Below are 21522 nucleotides of genomic sequence, written 5' to 3' on the forward strand. Positions count from 1 at the left end.
GCTACACCAAAGCCTGATAGCCAGAACCCAGTTAACACCACTCCCTCAAGATAACCAGACACATGACACCCACTCCATCAGTCTGAAATCCGGTGTCTTTGCTGCCTGGGGATCGAGATGGAGAAGTCTCAGCTCCCTCTCCAGCACCGTGTCTGCCTGCGTGCCGCCACGCTTCCCGCCATGATAATGGACTGCAGGCCAGCCCCAGTTAAATGTTTTCCTTCATGCTGGGCGCGGTGGCGCACGCCTTTAATCCCAGCACTTGGGAGACAGAGGCAGGCGGATCACTGTGAGTTCAAGGCAGCCTGGTCTACAAAGTGAGTCCAGGACAGCCAAGGCTACACAGAGAAACCCTGTCTCAAAAAAACAAAAAAATAAAACAAAAAAATATTTTCATTCATAAGAGTTGCCCTGACCTCCCAGTGCTCGGGAGGCAGAGGCAGGTGGATTACTGTGAGTTCAAGGCCAGCCCGATCTACAAAGTAAGTTCAGGACAGCAAAGGCTACACAGAGAAACTCTGTCTCAAAAAAACAAAAGAAAACAAAAGAAAACAAAAGGAAAAAAAAAAGCTGGGCATGGTGGCACATGACTTTAAACCCAGCAGTAGGGAGGCAGAGGCAGGTGGATGGATCTCTGTGAGTTCGAGGCCAGCCTGGTCTACAGAGTGAGTCTAGGACACCAAGGCTACACAGGGAAACCCTGTCTCAAAAACAAAAACAAAGCCGGGCGTGGTGGCGCACGCCTTTAATCCCAGCACTTGGGAGGCAGAGGCAGGCGGATCCCTGTAAGTTCGAGGCCAGCTTGGTCTACAGAGCGAGTCCAGGACACCAAGGCTACACAGAGAAACCCAGTCTCAAAAGACCAAGAAGAAAAAAAAAAACCCCACAAAAATAAACAACAACAACAAAAGAGTTGCCCTGGTCTGTGTTAGCTTTGGCTGTCCTGGACTTGCTTTGTAGACCAGGCTGGCCTCGAACTCACAGAGATCTGCCTGCCTCTGCCTCCCGAGTGCTGGGATTAAAAGCGTGCCCCACCACGCTCGGCTGGCCCTGGTCATGCAATGAAACTCTAACTAAGACAGAAGTACGTGTAGTTTAAAATCTTTTTCTTTTTTTTTTCTTCGGTCTTTTGAGACAGGGTCTCTCTGGGTAGCCCTGGCTGTCCTGGACTCACTTTGTAGACCAGGCTGGCCTCGAACTCACAGTGATCCGCCTGCCTCTTAAAACCTTTTTCTTTTGGTTTCTTCCATCTCTTTCTTCACTCCAGTCCCTTCCAACAAGCCAACAGCAGGTAGGGGAGGAAGGTTAGTGGGTGTGTGTGTGGAGTTTCCCTCAGCTGCCTCCTGCTGTTTAGGGTCCTCAGGTCCTTAAGACAAGTCCGATCCATGATTCAGGATTGTCTCCAAACTCTTCCTGTCACAGTGCATCAACAGCAACCAGGAGCAGCAGGGGCAACAGCAGCAGCCATCTTCTTCCTTCTCTGAGACCCCCTGGCTTTCTTCTGGCTCTGGCATTTGTTCCTGCTCCAGAGTCCTCAGAATTAAACTACCTGCAGCTGGCAAATCACGCCCCTCTCAGAGCCAGCAAGAGGCAACCGGTCAGCTGCAGAGGACAGTCGGAATCAGCCCACACCCCACACCTGGGATTAAGACACAAACAGGTTTTTATTTTTTATTTTATTTTATTTTATTTTATTTGGTTTTTTGAGACAGGGTTTCTCTGTGAAGCCTTGACTGTCCTGGACTCACTTTGTAGACCAGGCTGGCCTCGAACTCACAGAGATCTGCCTGCCTCTGCCTCCCGAGTGCTGGGATTAAAGGCATGCGCCACCACGCCCGGCTCTTAGGTTTTTATTTTTTATTTTTGTTTTTTTGAGACAGGGTTTCTCTGTGTAGCCTTGGCTGTCCTGGACCCACTTTGTAGACCAGGCTAGCCTCAAACTCACAGCGATCCACCTGCCTCTGCCTCCAGAGTGCTGGGATTGAAGGTGTGCGCCACCATGGCCCAGCTTTGTACCTATGTTCTTGCAGTTAGCAGTGTCTTGGATCATAGCCTCATTGTGGGCAGCCAAACTGGAAGCTTCCAGTTCTAGAAAAGTCCTTGAAGGTGCCTGGATGCAGCTCCTCTCCCTTGTCACCAGCTTGGCTCCAGGACACTTGGGGACCTAGGAGGTCCCCTCACACATCCTATTTCCATTCCGGGACACGGCCATCCTAACTGGATGGCCTTTTCCCACACGGGTGGGATACCTGCTTCTGGGGTGGGAATCGGGTCACCCCAGAAGCTGGAAGGAGCTAGCAGTTCGTCAGGAGTTGGTGAGGCCTTCCCAAACCCCTCTGATTCCTACAGCGCCTCAAGGGCTGGGGGAGAGGTGGGGGCGTGGCATACGGGCGGAGGCGGGGCCTAGCGAGGCCGCCTTCTGTCTGTGGGAGGGGCCAAGACGTAAACTCCATCCTCTCATTGGGTAGCAACGAGGGGTGGGACTTGGAGCTGGCAGCGAGGTCCACCCTGCCTGGGGCCCAAGAGCCCTTACTGCCCACACCAGGAGTTTGATGGGCAGGAGGCAGGGCGGTGGAGGGCGTGGCCTGGGTCGGAGGCGTGGCCCGTCAGGGGCCGCGCACGCCTAGGGGGCGGGGCCGAGGCGCAGGCCCGCGCCTCCCATTGGGCAGCGGTGTGGGCGTGGTCCGGCGCCGCTGTGAGGCAGGCCCCGCCTCCGGCCCGCGGGGATCTGCGCGGCGGCGGAGGCGGTGAGCGCGCTGGCTTGCGGCGGCGGTTTGGCGGGCGGGCTTCCGCCGTTGGGACCGCCGCGGCCTGGTCGCTCAGGCTCGGACGCCGCGTCAGGCGGGTTGGGGGTGGGTGAGCCCGCAGCGGCCTCGGGAGGGCCAGACGGGGCGCAGGCGGCGAGAGCCTGGGGAAGGGCGGCGGCTGGGCCGCGTCCCGTTCTGCGCGGGGCCCATGTATGGCTGAGGCCCGTGGGTGCTGAGAACCTCCAGTTTCCTGCTGCGAGCCCTGTATTTCTTACCTGAATCCCCCTCTGCAGCCTGAGGCCGCCCCCGCTCCGTCCCCGGCGAGAGCCTCCCATTTCCGGCCTGATACCTCTCTTGCAGACTGAACCCCGTATTTCCGGCCTACTACCTCTTCTGCAGCTTGAATCCAGAGTTCCCTACCTTATCCCTCGCCGCCTTGGCAGTCTGAACCCGTCTCTGTTGAGATCCCGACTTTTCCTGCTGGAAACCCCACATTAACCCGAATCCCCCACCTCTGCAGTGTGAACCCAACATTCCTTACTTGATCGCCCTCTCTGCAGCTTGAACCATGAATTTACTGCCTGGTATCCCGTCTCTGCAGCCTGGACTTGTGTCCTTGCTAAGAACTCTTTCATTTCCTGCCTGCGCCCACATTTCTTTCCTTTGCCCCCTCTCCCCCTTCTTCAGTCCAAGCCCCAAATTTGCTGCCCAAACCATATCCCTACGTCGTTGCTGCAAAACCCTGTATTTCCCGCTGAACTCGTGTTTCTGTAGCCTGAATCTCCGTCCCTTATGTGACCCCCCCATCTTTTTTTACATCCCTCTCTGAACCTGGTTCCTGCTGCAGGCCCCCACCTCTTGCCTCTCCTCCTTAAAATGCCTTTCTTGTTATAGGACCCCGTATTTGCTGCCCAAACCCCCGGTCTCCAGCCTGAGCCTCGTCTTTTGTTATCTGAGTTCACATAACTGCTGCAGCGTCCTTATTTGATTCCCGACACCCCCACCCACCCACCCCCACCCTCAGCTTTGATGAACTCCCATCCTTGCTGGGAATCCTAAATTCTCCAACCCTGCAGCTTGGAGTCCCCCTGGAAGTTCTTGTCCCCTGTGTCCTTCCTGCTGTTTTGGTTCCCCCTCCCCCATCTTTTCCATTTCTGTCCACAGCCCTGGCTTTTTCTGCCAGGAGTGTCATGTCGTGATCGCCTGCATCTGTCCCTGTCCTTCCAGGGAATGGGGCAACCGCGTGTGCCGCGTCTGTTGTGCGCTGCCCATCATCCTTCAGGCCTAAGGCACGGAGGGCTGTGAGCTTTGATTGCTCAAAACGTGTGCTGCTGCTGCTGCTGCAGGGGCCCTGTCAAGAGTATTCTGGCACCCTTGAATTTTATTTCTGGAAAACAATGAAGCTGTTTCCCCAAGTTCCAGGGCCGTGCACTTGACTCTCACTTGGCTTTTTGCCCAACATCTCAGGGCCAGGATCTGAAATTGACATGTGTCCTAGAGGCGGTGTGTGAGGCTAGCCTCTGCCTGTGAGGCTTCTGTGCGCATCTCACCAAGTGCAAGCAAAGCCTTTCTAAACTGTCACGCACATTCTATTGCAGGGACCTCTGGCGTCAGGCCCTGTGGCACCGTGAGCCCTGAGACTCCCATCCCGCCACTGTTCTGAGTCATGACGGATGCCAAGTATGTCCTCTGCCGCTGGGAGAAGCGACTGTGGCCTGCGAAGGTGACAGCCCTTATTCTCTTCATTTCTGGAATTAGAAATGACTTTCGGTGACAATAAAGTCTTTATCAGGCTTTCTTCCTTCGGAGGAGTGACTGGGTGGAAGGGCCTGAGTGCTTGGCGTGGGAGCCACTGGCGGGTGTCCTGGGTCCCCACCGCTCCATGGGGCTCTGTTGGTCTGGGGCTTAGAGGCCCTACCTCTGGGGTAGTCTTTGACTATTTTTCACACAAAGGAGAAAAAAGGTACAGAGGCTCTGACTACAGGGAGTATCTGGCTAGGAGCGCCCAGACAGGAGAATTAGGGTTTTGCTGGTGCTGCTTCTAGCAGGTGGGTAAGAAGTCCTGAGCCCCTGACCGTGGTGGCCACAGGCACCAGCGCTTCAGTTTCTGCTGGAGTCGGAGGAGCTTGGAGCAGTTATCTGCTAATTCCTGTGGCTGTCAACCTCAAGAGAGGCTTGCTCCTGTCTGTCCCTACCCATCGCCATGACAAGAATTCTCTTCTTTTTCTTTCTTTTTTTTTTTTAACACATAGGTTTTGGCCCGAACTGAGGTGTCAGCGAAAAACAAGAGAAAAAAAGAATTTTTTCTAGATGTTCAAATACTCTCGCTAAAGGAAAAGTTAAGTGTGGTGGTTTTTTTTGTTCCCTAATACTGTCTTCCCTTCTGAGGTTTCTGATGTGCTTCTCACAGAAGAGAGAGCAGCCTGCCTCCGCTGGGCTAGTCTCTGCTGTCTCTCCACACAGCCTTGTTGGGAGGGCAGTGGGTTTGACTTGACCCTGGCTCCAGGTGGAAAGTCTTACATGAGGCGCAAGGATCTGCAGGGAGAGGGGCCCCAAGGGTGAGAAACAGAAATTATCCCCAGGGATCCACAGGGGGGTTTCCCCACCAACAAGGACCTGCGTATTTTATTTCCGATCCGCCTGCGCCAGGGCCACTACCACTGAGAAGAAGAGTGTTTTTCTGTGCTGGAGAAGCAGATGGGTGGGAGGACGCTGCTGTCCTGTGCGCGGTGACCCTTCATGGGTCGTCTGCAAGGACGATGTGGGTGTGGGCTTGTGGTGTGGTCCCCTGTCGCCGTCCTCACTTCTAAAGAGTCCACTGGCCGCCCGTCTCCCGGGTCCCCCCTGGCCGGTTCCTTCCTGCTACCGTCTTCAGAGCCTGCCACCACTCGAGAGAGTCCCCAGTTCCCGCTCTCCCTGCGGCAGGGAAGGTAATTGAATACTTGAGTTTAAAAGGAAAGTGCGTCCTTTTAAACTAAAACGCGCCTGCTGGGCTGTAAACAGCTCTCGGTGACATTAGCGGCTACTCGGAAAACCTAACAAAGGAGTTATTTGTGCAGTTGACAGTTGGATTTGCCTCATGAAAGTCCCAATTTGAATTTATTTTTACTCTTAACTCCAGCCGACCTTTTCTTTCTTGAAAGGGGGAGGAAAGGGAAGAAAGAGACAGAGAGAGAAACAGAGAACACCAGAAAGCCATGTCTGCCCTGCTTGTCTGTGTCCCTCCTCCAGTGTGACAGGGACTTGTGGGTGGTGCTTTTGCAGGGTGGTGGCACTAACCAGCTCCTTGTCACCGCAGGATCCAGGTTAAGAGTTCCGCCGTGGAGGCGCTGCAGAAATCGCACATTGAGAACATTGCCGCCTTCCTGGGTAAGGGCTCCAGCCAGGCCACCCCTATGCTGTGCCAGTGACAAGCATGGTTTTTGCAGGCTACTTTATTACAGGGAACCTCACAGAAGGAAATATGTATTTGCTTGCTTTCTGTTTGTTTGGTTCCCCCCCCCCCAGACAGTTGCTTGCTTTTTGTTTTTCCCCTTTTGAGACAGAGTTTCATGTAGCCTAGGTTCTGTTGAAATCACTATGTAGCAGAGGCTGACCTTGAACTCCTGCCTCCCCTTCCCCAGTGCTGTGAGGATGGGTGAAAGCCACTGCTCCCGGGTCATGTGTGCTAGGCACAGAACCCAGGGCCTGTGCAGAATAGGTGCTTGCAGTCCAGCTTTGGGGCTGCCTTTCTGAGCATTTTAGACTCATAACCCCCCTCACACACACACCCCGCCTCTGCCGGCCCCCACCCCACCCACGCCCCGCCATCTCTATTGTCTTACATACGTGGGTTTTGTCTGTTTGGGCAGTGCTGAGCATGGAAGCCAGCCACCAAGCTGAATCCAGCATCTACATATTCTGTGTTTATTTCTTAGCTTTTGAGTTAGAGTCTCATACTGTAGTCCAGGCAGGCCTGGGAGTAGTGGTACTCCTCCTGCCTCAGCCTTTTTAGGGCTGGGATCACAGGTATTGGCCCCATGCCTGGGTTCTAGCTGGGGCCCTCCACACACCAGTCAGCTGGCCAAAACCAGACCTGCCAGATGGCAGGAGCCACCCTAGAGCCGTGTGGTGGGCAGGGGGGGCTGGAGAGGATGCCTACCCCACAGGTGCAGAGGTCCCGGTGTGGCCATGGGTCAAGGAGGGCTGAGGCAGAGTCAGTGGAAGCTCGTGGCCGCAGACTGTAAGTCAGCCTTCTCAGTAGTGAACCCTGGGCTGTGGCTGCCGCTGTGCCACAGAAGGAGCCCTGCCCAGTACAGCCTTATAATCAGTCTCTGGGACCACAGCATGTGTAAATATCATAGACACACACGCATGTGTACATAACATACATACAGATGCATGCACGTGCATATAGAACATATACACATGTATACGTAACAGACACACATGCATATATAACAGATACGTATACATAAGGTACAGCCACGCGTGCATACATGACAGAGACATACATGTATACGTAACAGACACACATGCATATATAACACAGAGACATATATGTGTACATAACATACAAAGACACACATGCACATATGACATACAGGCACATGCATACATACATGCATAGCTAATTAAAGCCCAGGGAGCGAGGACAGATGTTCGTCTTCCATGCGGCTCCCTCCGTGTCATGTGCGGGCTGTGTGGCGGGTGAGACTCGGCTTCCTTTGTGTGTGTGTAGGACCTCAGCTCAGCACTCACCACGTCCCCTTCTTGTGACTAAGCTAGAGCTGCTGTGCACCCAGCTGCAGCCCGGCCAGGCAGGTGTGCCAAGGGCCCAGCAGCTCTTCCCCTCAGATTGAGGGTGTGGGTCACAGCGGCGTAGACAGGCCCGGGGCAGCCGAGGCAAGGGTAGCATGTCTGGGAGCCCACAGCTGCTGGGGCAGCTGTGAGCTGTGCCAACCGCCTCGCTTCCAGAGCACAGGCGTCCCCAGTGCTGCCTGAGCATGGGGAGCTGCTCGCTGTGAGCACATTTCCTTTCTGTTCAGCAGGTGCCGAGTATGGCTCTGATAGAAGGAAGCGATGTGACGCTGTCCACGCTGTCCCATCCAAACAAACAGTGCCTGGCATGAGACACAGACACACTTAGACAGTGTTGTGTCAGGACTTTGAGGGATTTAGCTTTCAGCCGTCAGGCTGAGGTCAGCCTGCCTGCGTTCCTCTCCTAAGTCATAGCCCTGAGTGTGTAGCCATCTTTTGGCTTTGTCTTCGCGTTTTGGGGTTACATAGCTAAGCAGTGCTCGGCCTGCCTGTGGCTCGGTGGGGACGGCGGTGCCAGGCACTTGGAGTGTTCGCTTAGTCTTTTACAACATAGCATACGTCGGCCGCCACGATAGTTGAGTCCTAGGCCCCCGAGCGGGACCCTCACTGTGCACGTTTGTCTCTCCAGCCTCTCACACTGCAGCCGCGGGGGTTGCTCCCCTGGAGGAGCTAACGTACCGACGCTCCCTGCGAGTGGCCCTGGACCTCCTGAATGAGAGGGCCAGTTTGAGTCCTGAACGCCATCTGAAAGAAGACGGGACCGCGCCCTTTGAGCAGCCACACACAGGTGGGGCCTCGCAGGCCTCCAGTGCTCCCTCCCCTTCATTTCTCAGTGAAGCCGGTGAAGATTTAGCGGCCCAGTGTGCACCCAAGAGCAGGTGGGAGTGCGCGCCACAGAGCCTGCCGGGCCTGTCTGCTGTTGAAGAGGATCCCAGCTGCAGAGTGGACCAGAAGACAGGCCTCTCAAAGAACGGAGCCCCGAGAGCTGGGGTGCCTTCCCCCACTGGAGACGAGTCCCCCAATGGTCCCGGGCCACAGCTGGACCATGGACAGGAGGACACAACCAGTAAGAGGCAGAGAAGTTTGGGAGAGAGACCTCCCCGCCGCCGAAGAGTGGAGTCTCGCCTTTCTGAGGAAGAGGGCGTTGCAGAGAGCGGGGAGCAGGCCCGCTGCCATGGGAGCCCAGCTTCACCTCGGCTGCCCTCGCAAACCCAGGAGGAGGAGGAGGAGGGCGCCAGGGTCAAAGGCTGTGACCCGGCCATGTCATCAGGCAGCAATGGGCTGCCCCCGGCCTCTGAGAGAGGGAGAGGGCACCCCACAAAGAGGCCACGCTTGGATGGAAGCCAGAACCCGTCCCTCAGGCAGCTGGGGGTGAGGACTGTGGGGGCAGTGCCCTCCCCTCAGAGTTGCCCTGGGGAGGTTATGATGCTGCGCAGCGCTGGAGACGGTGACAAACTAGAGGAAGGTAACTGTGGACCGGGACTCGTGGGGTTGCGAGGGGGCCGGGGCATGATGTGTATAACAGGCTCAGTGTCTCCAGGTCTGCCATCTTCCCCAAGGAATTGTGACTTTCTCTCTTGCCAAGTGGTGTATCTTTGTGTTTGAGTAGGGTGGGAGCCAGGCACAGCAGGGGACCATGCTGAGCACTCCTGTGCTGTCCTTGCTCACTGCAGAATTCACAGTGAGGGGCCTGCTGAGAGGATTAGGACATCCCGCTTCAGGGGCTGCCCGGAGGTCACGCCGAGACCTGGGTGTCGCTGCCCCAGGGCTGGTCCTGGCTAACCCATCTTGACGCACTGAGCTGGCGGGAGGGCTCACAATGGCGAGCATGCTCAGGTGGGCGCGGGGCACACTGGGACCCTTCACACCGCTGGACTCTGCCCAGGGATGGGCTACAGGGAGTAGCTGGTCCCTGCCACCGTGTCTTGGGGAGAAGGGGATTGTGTCTGCCCTGTTTGCAGTCATCTTTTGGTTCTGAGGCCCATTCCATGCATCCATGTGTCAGTCAGACGGCAGCACCTGGAGTCTCACGCCTGCTGAGCGCTGCCCTTGGCGGCCTGAGTGCGCATGGTCTCTCCGGTGTTCGTTTTTTATGATGCACTTGAGGCAGGAGTGCAGGGCAAGAGTGAGACCCTTTATTCTTCCTGAGCACCAGAATTTAAACAATAAAGAAGGAGGGGCCAGGAAGATGTCTCAGTAGGTGAAGACTAAGCCACCAAGCTTGGTCCCAGGAACTAACAGGGTAGAAGCAAAGAACTGACTCCACAAAGTTGTTCTGATATGTATCCTCCAGTGTACATATGTTCACACACACACAGACACATTCACACATACGCACATAGACATGCATGAACAGACATGTGCAGGCACATACAAAAATAACACAGACATGCATAAATACATGCACGCATGCACATTACACATACAGAGACACATGTGCACACACTCAGGCATGCACAAAAACCCATGAGCACAAGCATGCACAAACACACGGAATAAGCATGCACACACACACATACACACACACACACACACACACACATGCACGCACAATAAGCATGCACACACAAAAACATAGAAAATTTATAAAGAAAGGCAAACCCAGTTCTGGCCATGGGCATCCGTGTCGGAGCCTGCGCAGGGCTCTGTCTTTGTCGTGAATGGCCCTTTGTCCCTAGCCCTTTGCAGGGTGAAGTGGTGGCCATTGAGTGGTGTCCCCCTGTCTCAGCAGATCCTATGTCCTTGGAAGAGTCCACAGGCTACAAGTCCATCCACTCCCTGCTGGAGGAGGAGGAGGAAGAGGAGGAGCCACCCCGGATCCTCCTGTATCACGGTAAGAGGGTTCCACTTGAGAGGACAGTGGGTGAGGGGCTCCACACCGTGCGGCCCGCGGTAAAGCCGGCCGGTTAGTTGTTTGGCACTGGGGGTGTTTTTGCTTTTGTTTTTGTTTCTAGACAGGGTTTCACTGTGTGCTCCTGAGTGGCCTGGAACTCGCTGTGTATACCAGGCTGCCCTCTAACTCAGAGACCCACTGCCTCTGTGCCCCCTGCCCCACCCCACCCCTGAGTACTGGCACGAAAGGCCCTGGCACTGTTGCAGTTTCTGAGCTCCGACCCCAGATCTCCTCGAGCCTTGTCCTCCTCCCTCTCTAACAGTGCTTTGCATGGTGCCACAGGCCTGGGAGAGGCAAGTGGTCCACCACGGAGGCTGGCACTGGGCCTGCCCCTTCCAGGCGCACTGAGAAAGATGGAGGCTCTTCTGCCCGACTGAGGGCAGAGCTACCTTTACCAATGTACAGGGACCTGTGCTGCTCCCGGGACCTGTAGGTCCTCCAAAAGAGTGCAGCCCAGGGTGACGTGTGAGTCAGGGCAGTGAGTGCACAGAACCCAAGGACTGTCCTTAGCCATCTGCACATCAGATGAGGCACAGCGTGGCCTACACAGGGCAGGCGAGGGGCTGTCAGCAGCATCCTGTGCAGGTGACAGCTGCAGAGCGCCGGGGCTCCCTTGCTATCTCCCCTCCTGTCCTCCTTAGTGGGCATGGGTATTGTTGACCACCCAGACGGTTAGAAGGCCGCGGGTGCTCTATGTGAGCTGCGCCTCACAGGTGCTCGCCACTCAGGTCAGATCTGAAGATCGGGCCGTACTGGCTGCAGAGGGACCCAGCTCCCCGACGTCAGGGTCTTCTGTGTCCTTTCATGGCAGGCTTGAACTGATGGCCTCCCTGACCTACCACACCAGGCTCATGCCAATTGCCAGTTCCCAGCCAGGGTGTCTGAGGTAGCTGGTGCTCTCCCGGGTGGCTCTCAGAGCCATGTCATCTCCTCCCCAAGTGCCTCCTGGCCCCAGGGAGCCCTTCCCAGCTTCTGAGGTGTGGTGGCACTCCCTCCGCTTCCTGCCAGCTTTCCTGACCCACGCCAGTCCCTCATCCTGGGGACTCTTGACAAGTAGAAAACGCTGTTTTATGCAGATAGTTAGGCAGAGGCAAAGGGGTCCCTGCAAGGCGAAGGCCAGCTCGGGCTTCATGGTAAGATCCTGCCTTAAAAACAAACAGCAAGGCAGGGCTGCGGCTCTGTGGACAGCTTGTCTAGTGTTGACCAAACCCTGGGTTCTGTCCTTGCCCAGCACCCCCTACACAAGGCGCAGTGCACACCTGCCCATCCCAGCACTTGGGAGAGAGGCAGAGACGCGTAGATCTCTGAGTTCCAGGCCAGCCTGGGCTACATAAAGAGACCCCTGTGCCACATAACAGCCAAGAGTGACCTTTTATCCTTTGAGAAGTTTTCTGCTTTTTTTTTTCTTTTATTTGTTTGTTTTATCGAGACAGGGTTTCTCTGTTTAATTGTTTTCTGCATTTTGTGACCTCAGTGGCCCAGAGTCTTTGATCTTGGTGTTCCTGGGGAGGACAGTGGTTCTGTGAAATCTGTGAGCCGTGTGATCTTATATATACATACGTGTGTGTGTGTGTGTGTATGTGTGTATGTACATATGTACATATGTATATACTCTACGTTTGGTGCGGAGCTGCGCCCGGCATGAGCCTCACCTGGCATGGACACTGTTGGAGGATGTTAGACTTATAGATGGGGGCTCTGAGATAGAACTCCCCCATCTGGCTGCTGGCTTCATCTCTTGCCACAGGATGTTTGTCCCCGGGGATACACATGCATGGTCACACCTCATCCCCACACGGGCGCTCAGACTCCCATTCTGTGTCTTTCCTTCTCTCTGGATTTCCTGGTAGATGAGGTTCAAGTTGGGTTTAAACAATGCCATGGTACGTGTGGGGCTTTTCATTTTTCTTCTGTCTGTACCGTACTTTTCTCTTCCTTCCTTTTAATTGTAGAACCACGATCATTTGAAGTAGGAATGCTGGTCTGGCTTAAATACCAAAAATACCCGTTCTGGCCTGCTGTGGTAAGTGCACCTGCCACCAGCTGTGGGCACAGGGCCCTCACCCCCCCCCCCCATCCCTCTGCTCAGGCAGGTGGTGTGGTAGCGAGAAGCTCGGGTGCTGATGATTGAGATACAGCGCACAGTCTTCCACAGCAGGGCTGGCCTTGAACTCACAGCAATCCTCCTGCCTCTGCCTCCCAAGTGCTGGGATCACAGGCGTGTGCTATGGCGCCAGGCATTACCTCCATTCTTTAAGGGTGGAGACCAGGGCCTGGAACATTCTAGCTCTAGTCAAGTGCTGTGCCACCAGGGCCGCAGTCTGCGCTCCAGTTACATTGTGTCAGGTGTTTAATTCTGGGATGTTGGCTATGTGTGGTACTGCAGGGAAGTGAGGCAGCAGGATGGTAAGTTCAAGATGCCTGCGGTGCGAGCAGCTGGCTTGGGGACACCGGGTGGCCTCCCTCAGCCCCACCCTGGCCCTCCTTGTACCTTTCTAGTGGGTTTGTTTTTGTTTTTGGAGACAGGGTCTCTCTGTGTAGCCCGGGCTGGCCTCGAACTCACAGTGACCCACCTGCCTCTGCCTCTATGAGTGCTGGGATTAAAGGTGTGTGCTACCACGCCCGGCTTTTTTATTTTTTATTTCATACATTTTCCTGTATCTAGTGTGTTTACAGAGGAGATAGTTTCCTGGCGGGACAGTGTCCAGGCATAGGATTAGGTGTGAGGGTTGGTGTCTTGGGGACCATCTGGACTGCTCAGGGAGAGGCTTGCTGGTCTCACTCCTTCATGGCCCCAAGAGAGGGGCTGAGTCGGGTCCATACCATGGATTTGGTGCCTGTCCAGCTCTGGACAGCTTCCACCCAGCCCTGAACCAGTGGCAGGGCCAGGTGTTTAGGCAGAGAGGCACAGGCAGGGACGCGCACAGCACGTTACAGAGGACCTAGATTGGAGCCTGGCATGGGAGTACACACCTGTCATCCTTAGCCACACACACAATTCAAGGCCAGCCTGGGCTATGGAGACTCAGAAGACAAAGCGGGGTGGTGGGCGGGGCTCGGTGGGTAAACTGCTTGCTGTATAGCATGAGGGCCTGAGTTCTCAGCTCTTTGAGCCCACAAAGAGCCAGATGCCAGTGTGCCTACAGCCTGGGGATATGGAAGGCCGAGCCCTGAGCCCCTCCAGAAACTGTGTCAGCTGGTCTGTGTGTGCTATCGCACTGACCGAGCCTGTCACAAGTGAGGTGGAAGGTCAGGGCTGATCCTTGCGTGTCTGTGGCCTCCACCTGCACCTGCACGTGTGCACATAGGCAGGGTTAGGACCCAGTGGAGAGTTGTGGAGTCTACCTCCCAGGTCCACAGGGCCGTGGCAAGCAGTGGGGCCTGAAGCTCGGGGTACCACCCCAGCGCTAGGATGGCCAGTCCCAGAGAGGCCACGGAGGAGGTACAGAGGTGCAGTGTTGTCCTCTGCCCGTTGTCATGCTGTGCTGTCCCAATTTGTCCACAGGTCAAGAGTGTCCGGCGGAGAGACAAGAAAGCCAGCGTGCTCTTCATTGAGGGCAACATGAACCCCAAGGGCCGAGGGTTAGTGAGCGAATGGGTAGGGGTGGACATCTGTGGTGCCCCTGACCAGAGCTGCTGACACAGTCCAGTGTCACAAGGTGCCTCAGCCGGATGGCTAGAGCAGGCAGCCAGGATGCCAGGGCGGAGCCGCAACCAAATATTGTTCTTTTTTTTTTTTTTGGTTTTTCGAGACAGGGTTTCTCTGTGTAGCCTTGGCTGTCCTGGACTCACTTTGTAGACCAGGCTGGCCTCGAACTCACAGCGATCTACCTGCCTCTGCCTCCCGAGTGCTGGGACTAAAGGCGTGCGCCACCACTGCCTGGCTCCAAATATTGTTCTTATTGAACTGGATTTGGCCAGTTTGCTAAGGGTCCTCCACTATGCCAGCAGCACACGTGAGCACACATGAGCTGGCCTGCCTGCTCACAGTGGCCTTAGAGCCCCCCTCAGGCACCTTCCAGAAGGTGACCCTGGGCACCTGAGGACGGCCAGTTGGGGTAGGGACCTGGGCCCCCAGTGTGTGGAGGCGCTGCCACCCAGAGCAGCATTGTCTCTCCTGGACTGAGGCTGAGGCGCCCGTGCTGACTTTGTTCTCTGCTTTGTCAAGAATCACCGTGTCGCTGCGAAGGCTCAAGCACTTTGACTGCAAGGAAAAGCACGCCCTGCTGGTAGGCGGCCTCTGTGCTCTGCTGCTGTCAGCAGCTTCACTTTTGTGTGTGTGTGTGTGTTTATGTGTGTGTGTGTGTGTTTATGTGTGTGTGTGTGTTTATGTGTGTGTGTGTGTTTATGTGTGTGTGTGTGTTTATGTGTGTGTGTGTGTGTGTGTGTTTATGTGTGTGTGTTTGTGTGTGTGTGTGTGTGTGTGTTTATGTGTGTGTGTGTGTTTATGTGTGTGTGTGTGTGTGTTTATGTGTGTGGAAATAGGTTTTGTGCCAGGCACTCCTGTAGAGGCAGGGACACCCTCTGGTGTGGGTTCTTGCCCCTGGTTTGAGGCCCCAAGTACCGCAGGCTCACGGCCTTCAAGCTTCTGTGGATAGCCGCCTGTCTCCCACATCCTGTGTCACCCTAGGGGTGCTGGGCCCCACCCGTGCCTCCATATCTTACTTTACGTGCTTCTTGGCATTTGAACTTGTTTTCCTGAATGATCTTTGTCTCCTTGGGCAGGAAAAATTATTTTGTTCTATTGACTCAAACCAAAACACCAGGCTGTGGGGTGATGGTCCGCCCTGAGCAGTTGGGTATCATGGCCTTACAGTCAGTGTCCCTCTGAGAGGCACTTTTGGGAAACATTGAGGTGGTGGTGGGTGCTGCTTGCTGTAGCTGTACACCAGGTGTGTGTGTGTCTCTGTCTCTCTCTGTCCCTGTCTCTCTGTCTCTGTCTCCCTGTCTCTCTCCAAGACAGGGTTTCTCTGTGTAGCCCTGGCTGTCCTGGACTTATTCTGTAGACCAGGCTGGTCTCGAACTCACAGTGATCTGCCTGCCTCTGCCTCCCGAGTGCTGGGATTAAAGGCGTGCGCCACTACCGCCCGGCAGGTGTGTCTCATCACACATCCAGTCAATAAAGTGTGCCAGGATGAGGGCCTGAGTGTGATCACCAGAGCCCACTTGACGGGGAAGGCAAGCTGGTGTGAGGCCATTGCCCCAGCACTGGGGAAAGACAGGAGGACCTGAGCTCATGGGCCAGCCGGGCTCAGTGAGGGACTGTCAACAAAGAGGTGGCCATCGATTGAGGAAGGCTCCCAATCAACCCCTTACCTTACACTCTGAGCATGTGGGCACAGCATCCCCAAGGTGACAGGGGCAGCTAGAACCCCAGTCAGGAGGATTAGGAGTTGAAGGGCTGGCCAAGGTTACTCACGAAGCCTGGGCCACTGAGGCCCTGTCTGAGGAAGACCGAAAGGTCAGTTGGTGGTGCCAGGGCTTGCTGAAGTCTGCAGCGCCGGGCCCTGTTCCTCCAAGGGCCAGGCCACACAACACCTACCTAAGCTTGGGAGCCTAGGATGCTGAGGCCCAGCGCCTTCAGGGCCGCCTCAGCCCACTCACACCCAGCTTTTGGGTTTTGTAGGATAGAGCCAAGGAGGACTTTGCACAGGCCATCGGCTGGTGTGTCTCACTTATCACCGACTACCGTGTGCGGCTGGGTATGTGGGCTGCACCCCAGTGAGTGGGTGGGGGGTGGGGTACTGTGGCATTGGTACCTATTGAGGGCGGAACGGAGGGGCCCGAGGTGGTCCCCTCTTTACATCCCCTCTTGGACCTGTGACGACAGAACTGTCTCTGTGGAAGTCCCTACACAGTACCGACTCTGGTGACTCTGGCTGTCACCTGAACCCCTGGCAGCTCCTTCCTAGGGCAGTGGACAGACTCGCACCCCACATACCTGGGTCAGGGTCAAGCACAAGCCAGAAGGCTCCTGAGCTACAGAACCATAGGGCGCAGGTCTGAGCACAGCCCTCTCTCGTGCCCTCCGCAGGCTGCGGCTCGTTCGCTGGGTCTTTCTTGGAATATTATGCTGCTGACATCAGTAAGTATGGATGTGTCCTTCAACATGGGGTCTGCTTTCAGTCCTTGGGAGACTGTCTTGAGTCTCCCCCTGTCCTTGGTGCGTTTGCTGAGGTGCCAACCATCCTGGGCAAAGCGGTGACCTTAGCTGCCGCCTTGCCCTGTGAGGTGTGCAGCTGTGAGCTGGGCAGGCAGGCGTCTGAGGGGTGCTGCCTTCACACTGGGCCCTTTAGCTGGGACGCTGGGTGTCCCCAGAAGCTTGTCTTGGACATGGGAGCTGGGGCCGGGGTAGGTGAAGGGGACACTGAGGTTGAGGCTGGAAGACGAAGACGCAAGCTCCAGATGTGTGCTCCCTTGCAGGCTACCCTGTGCGCAAGTCTATCCAACAGGACGTCCTGGGGACCAGGTTTCCCCAGCTGGGCAAAGAGGACCCTGAGGTGCCCGTAGGGGACAGCCAGCTGGGCCAGTGGCGGCCGTGCAGGAAGGTGCTGCCCGACCGCTCCAGGGCTGCGAGGGACAGAGCCAACCAGAAGCTGGTGGAGTACATTGTGAAGGCCAAGGGCGCGGAGAGCCACCTGCGGGCGATTCTGCACAGCCGCAAGCCTTCGCGCTGGCTGAAGACGTTCCTGAGCTCCGGCCAGTGTGTGACTTGTGTGGAGACGTACCTAGAGGACGAGGCGCAGCTGGACCAGGTGGTGGAGTACCTGCAGGGCGTCTGCCGGGACCTGGATGGCAAAGGGCCTGCGTGTGGCAGCGGGGACCGCATCCGCTTCATCCTGGACGTGCTGCTGCCCGAGGTGGGTGCCGCAGACCCCCGTGCCCAGCACTGCTCAGGGCTCCAGGAGGAACAGGTGCAGGTCACTTAGAGAAGCTGCCAGCCTGGGCCTCTTGGATAGACCTTTGTGCTCACAATCCTGTGGCCTTGTTTCTGTGGGTGGGACCACATCCACATAAAATGGAATATAAAGGCGTGGTGAGGATGTGTGCTAGCTGTGTAGCTCAGGCTGGGCCTCACACTAGGGGCCCCTCCTGCCTCAGCCTCTCCAGTGCTTGGGTGACGGGTCTGGTCACCATGCCTGGCCGCTGTATCTACTAGAGTGTGTAACTTTAAAATTGGGTGGTTTGACCGTCACAGGTCTTGTGACACTGGCACTGAAACCCGAAGCCTTGTGTGCGCCAGGCTAACTGCCCACTGAACCACCGCCCTCCCCGTCCCTCCGCAGGCAATCATCTGCGCCATTGCCGCAGTGGAGTCGGTGGACTACAGGACGGCAGAGCAGAAGTATATCCGGGGCCCGACACTCAGCTACCGGTAGGTCCTGGCCGTTGTTCTGTGCTGTGTCCCCCATGTGAAAGGCTCCGCAGCCCCCATCCACAGGTGGTGCAGGTGTAGTGGGTCAGCTGGGCCTTCTTTTCCAGGTGGGCTAGACAGAAGTCCAGGTCTGCAGGCTGTTCCTCTGTGGGCCCAGGCTGGACGCAAGCCAGGACCCTGGGGCTGGGCCGCAGCTGCCTCTGCAGTCCTGGCCCTGTCGCGTGCTCTGCCCGAGACCCCTGTAATCTCCTTGTACGGGGTGCTGTGGCTCTGCCCCGCCTGCTGCAGTGTGGCTGGTGGAGGGCACGGAGCTAGATTAAGAGGCAGTGTAGCCGTCAGCAGTGCGGCGGGATGAAGATGCCTCTCCTGTCGGCCCGCAGCACTCCTGAGATGTGTGGCCCCAGAGCCCCTAATCCACCTCTGGGCATGCTGCCAGACCTCCATGCGCGAGGCGGGGCAGAGGCAGGCAGAGGACGCCACTGCAGTCACAGACGCAGCTCTCCACCCAGAGCCTCATGCCAGACTTGGGCACATTGGGGCACGTTGCCTCTAAAGATAAGTCAGCGTCCCCAGGAGGGCAGTGGGCCCTGGCACAGGGCCTCTGAGAGCAGCCATGTCAGGTGGAGGCTGCCAGTGACCCGCTCAGGTCGCGCAGCTCCTGCTGTCTGCAGCGTTCTGACCCCAAGATACCATTGCATCCCGGGCAGAGCTCAGTGTCAGCCCTGATGGGCAAGTACAGGTCCCGAGGGCGACCCCGGTCTCTAGAACCAAGGTGGAGATGGAGGGACAATGCCTGATGTCACCTCAGGCCTTCATGTGTGTACGTGCATGCAAGTGACGCGTTTGGTGAGCGAGGCCTCCCTCTGTGCTGTGGTCTGACAGGTTCCTGGGTGAATCCGGGTCTTTGCTCCTACAGAGCAAGTCCTACTGCCCAGTCAGGTCCAAAAGAATTCTTTTTTACATTTCTAGATGTTTATGAATATGGGCGTTTTGCCTGCATGCGTGTGTGTACCTGGCCCCTGAAGACGCCTGAAGGGGCCTTTGGGTGCCTGGAACTGGTGTTACGGGCTGTGAGGAGCTGCTGGGAACTGAACCTAAGTCCTAATAGAGATCCGTGAGCCGTGCGCCCAGCTCCTGAAGTAGTAATATTTAGAGAAAGTATGGTTGGGCAGGCAGGAGGATTGCTGTAGGCTCAAGGCCAGCCTGGGCCATGTTGAGTTTTGTCACACAGTAAGAAGTCAGTCTGGGGCCGTGCAGTGTGAGGTCAGAGCACTTCCCGAGTGTGCACGGAGCCCTGGGTTCCGTCCCAGCTCACCTGGGAAAGTGTCAGGCCAGTCCGGCTTGCCTGGGACCCACAGATTGAGTACAATAAAATTTACTGTCTTAATTTTTTCTGTGTGGAAATCAATAGCTCTTTCTACCCCACGTCAATACCCCACCTTCAGCAAAGCAGATCACTCTCAGCTTCCAGACTGCAGTGTCCTCGCTGGATGCCGGGTGCCAGCAACACTGCTGCCCCCACCCCCCCTGCTGGCCGCTACTCTGTGGCAAGCTGTCTTTTTCTTTGATGCATAAACTCACCCTGCACCCTGCTCTGGCCTGCGTCATGCTGGTGCTGTATGACTTGCAGGTGCGCGCTGGCGCTGCAGTTTCAGGGCGTCTCTGTTCCTTGCAGGGAAAAGGAACTCTTTGACAACGAGCTCCTGGAGGAGAGGAGCCGGCGCCGGCGCTGATGCCGCGGGGTGATGCTGCGAGAGTGCCGCCGGGAGCCGCGGGCCCTCAGCCCTGAGCGTGGAGAAGCCGCTGGCAGCTGTGGGCAGCCGCTTCCTGGAAGTTGCTGTGTGTGTGTGCTCATGTGTGTTTGGTTTTTTTTATTTTTGTAATGTTTTGTTTATAAATGCGTTTGAATGCATATATGTCATGGTCACTGCGCAGTGTGGCTGGCATGCGCTCCTGTTTCACGTTGCTTAGTGTGTCAGCCCTACACAAGCTCCTGGAAAGACTGATTTGAACACAGCTCCTAGAGCATTGACACATCTCCCTGGCAGTGTTGTGCTTATTTCTTCCCTGTGGTTTCTGGAATCTTCTCTGCCACTCCTGCGTGGTGAGCAGGAGGCGGGGACCCCTGCAACAGCAGTCTACAGAAGGGGGCACACATTCGCCTGGTGCCATCTGGGTGTCCTCCTGGGAGGGCAGGCAGGTCAGCTGCACTCAGTCCGGCCCCACAGAACCCAGAACTGTCACCAGATTTCCAGCTTGGCCATCACCCCACCTAGACACCATTTCAGGGCTGAGGGTGGCTGAGGATGACAGTAAGGAAAGGCAGGCTCCTCCACCCACTGCCGTCCAGGTCCCCTGGTCTCAAAATGGCTGTGCGGAAGCTTTGTCCACCAGGACCGAGGGCAGAGCCGCTGCCAGCTGCCAACAGTCCCTAAGCTGGCCTGTGCCAGGCAGCCGTGTGGGTGCCCTTCACACTTGGACCATCCCAGAATGAGATGGAGCGGGGGTTCACACGGTCGAGTGGGCATCCGTGCCTGGCCGCGGTGTGCCAGGGTGGTACAGGGTAGCTGGGGAACAGAGGCATCCTGCCTGCGATGTGCACAAGACTCACACTTCTTTTTACCATCTTTGTTGAAACCGGGTTGGAAGGGCAGGTCCGACCCTGGGTTCAGGCCACAGTCAGTCCTGCCACCCACGGGGCTCACCCAAGGAAGCGACACGGCACTGAAAATGTCAAAGCATTGCCGCCAGAGAGACCTGGCAACAGGGACGCATCAGCTTCCTGTTGGCGTTGCTCCCATGGGCAGCACTGGCAGGGAGTGGGCCCCTTTCAGCATGCCAAGTAGCCCCCATTCATGCTGCCTGCAGTGTCCCCAGCTTTCCCTGGTGTGCACCTGACCATGTGGCCTTACTGTTGGTTTCCCCCAAACGGGCTCCTTCTACTCAGATCAGGAGTGCTGCTGCACCTGGCTGCCAAGTGCCCCACTGCTGCCCCATTATGGCAGGCCTGGGGCAAATGCCGTTCCAGCTGTTGTCCTGGGTTCCGCACCCTGGTCAGCCCAGCTGGGAGACAGACACAGTGGTCACAGACTCAGGCAGGGCCTTGGCAGTGTCCTCACCTTCTGCACCCCTTAAAGCCCTGTGTCCCGTGGGTGGGGATGGCCTGTGATTTGTCCTGAAGCCACAGTTCCCTTTGCAGTTGGAGGCTTATATTCTGGGTGAGGACCTGGCTGCTTTGCAGGGGCCAAGAAGCCAGATATGGCTGGCTCACCCCTGTCTTCTCAGTCCCCCCACATCTCCCCCCTACCCTGTGACTCCCACATGCCCTGGGCTCAGGGCGCCCTACGCCCTGCAGGGCATGGGTGCACCACTGGCCAGCCTATATGCCAGGAATGCCCCTCAGGTGAAATGGCCATGCTCCCTAGACATAACCAATGTCCCCTAGGATGTTAGTGTGGCCTCTCCTTCCTCTGCCCCCACTGTGATGGGGAAAGGCCCAAGGCCTCTTCTGCATCCCTAGGCTCCCTGCTGCCATCTAGTGGTGGTCTCCCACCTCGCAGGTCTCGGGGACCTCAACCCTCTGTCTCACTGGAAGCAGCAGGTGGCCTGCAGCTAAGAGGCCTGTGTGGGATCCCCACACCCAGGCACTTCGGCAAGTGTCCTGTGTGCCACTGATGCTGTACCAGACACTGTGCCATCATGCTAAC

The 21522-nt window shown here is 56.5% G+C and overlaps 1 protein-coding gene across 5 annotated transcripts; it reads left to right on the top strand.

Moving 5' to 3' along the window:
* Window positions 1-2595: 2595 nt before the first annotated feature.
* PWWP3A (PWWP domain containing 3A, DNA repair factor) lies at window positions 2596-19852 on the top strand. 5 transcript variants are annotated; one of them, XM_084795508.1, is made up of 14 exons: window positions 2596-2747; window positions 4346-4470; window positions 5000-5085; window positions 6046-6116; window positions 8176-9012; window positions 10276-10380; window positions 12393-12463; window positions 13946-14022; window positions 14609-14669; window positions 16067-16142; window positions 16475-16525; window positions 16864-17300; window positions 17727-17815; window positions 19491-19852. In XM_084795508.1, the coding sequence occupies exons 2-14, from the start codon at window positions 4414-4416 to the stop codon at window positions 19546-19548; spliced, it is 2076 nt and encodes a 691-aa protein (XP_084651634.1). In that variant the 5' UTR covers window positions 2596-2747; window positions 4346-4413; the 3' UTR covers window positions 19549-19852. The 5 variants fall into 5 exon arrangements, with proteins under 5 accessions (XP_084651634.1, XP_084651635.1, XP_084651636.1 ...); XM_084795509.1 differs by lacking the exon at window positions 2596-2747 and adding an exon at window positions 2755-2852; XM_084795510.1 differs by lacking the exon at window positions 2596-2747 and having other exon boundaries at window positions 3474-4470; window positions 5000-5092; window positions 6053-6116; window positions 10279-10380.
* The last annotated feature ends 1670 nt before the right edge of the window (window positions 19853-21522 follow it).

Source organism: Acomys minous, assembly GCF_964271855.1.
Source record: "Acomys minous genome assembly, chromosome: 9".
NCBI lineage: Eukaryota > Metazoa > Chordata > Mammalia > Rodentia > Muridae > Acomys > Acomys minous.

Coding starts and splice junctions, on each gene's coding strand:
- PWWP3A (XM_084795506.1), top strand. CDS start 5,487: ATGGGTCGTCTGCAAGGACGATGTGGGTGTGGGCTTGTGGTGTGGTCC. Junction 10,381..12,392: donor CCGGATCCTCCTGTATCACG/GTAAGAGGGTTC, acceptor TTTTAATTGTAG/AACCACGATCATTTGAAGTA. Junction 14,023..14,608: donor ATGAACCCCAAGGGCCGAGG/GTTAGTGAGCGA, acceptor TGCTTTGTCAAG/AATCACCGTGTCGCTGCGAA.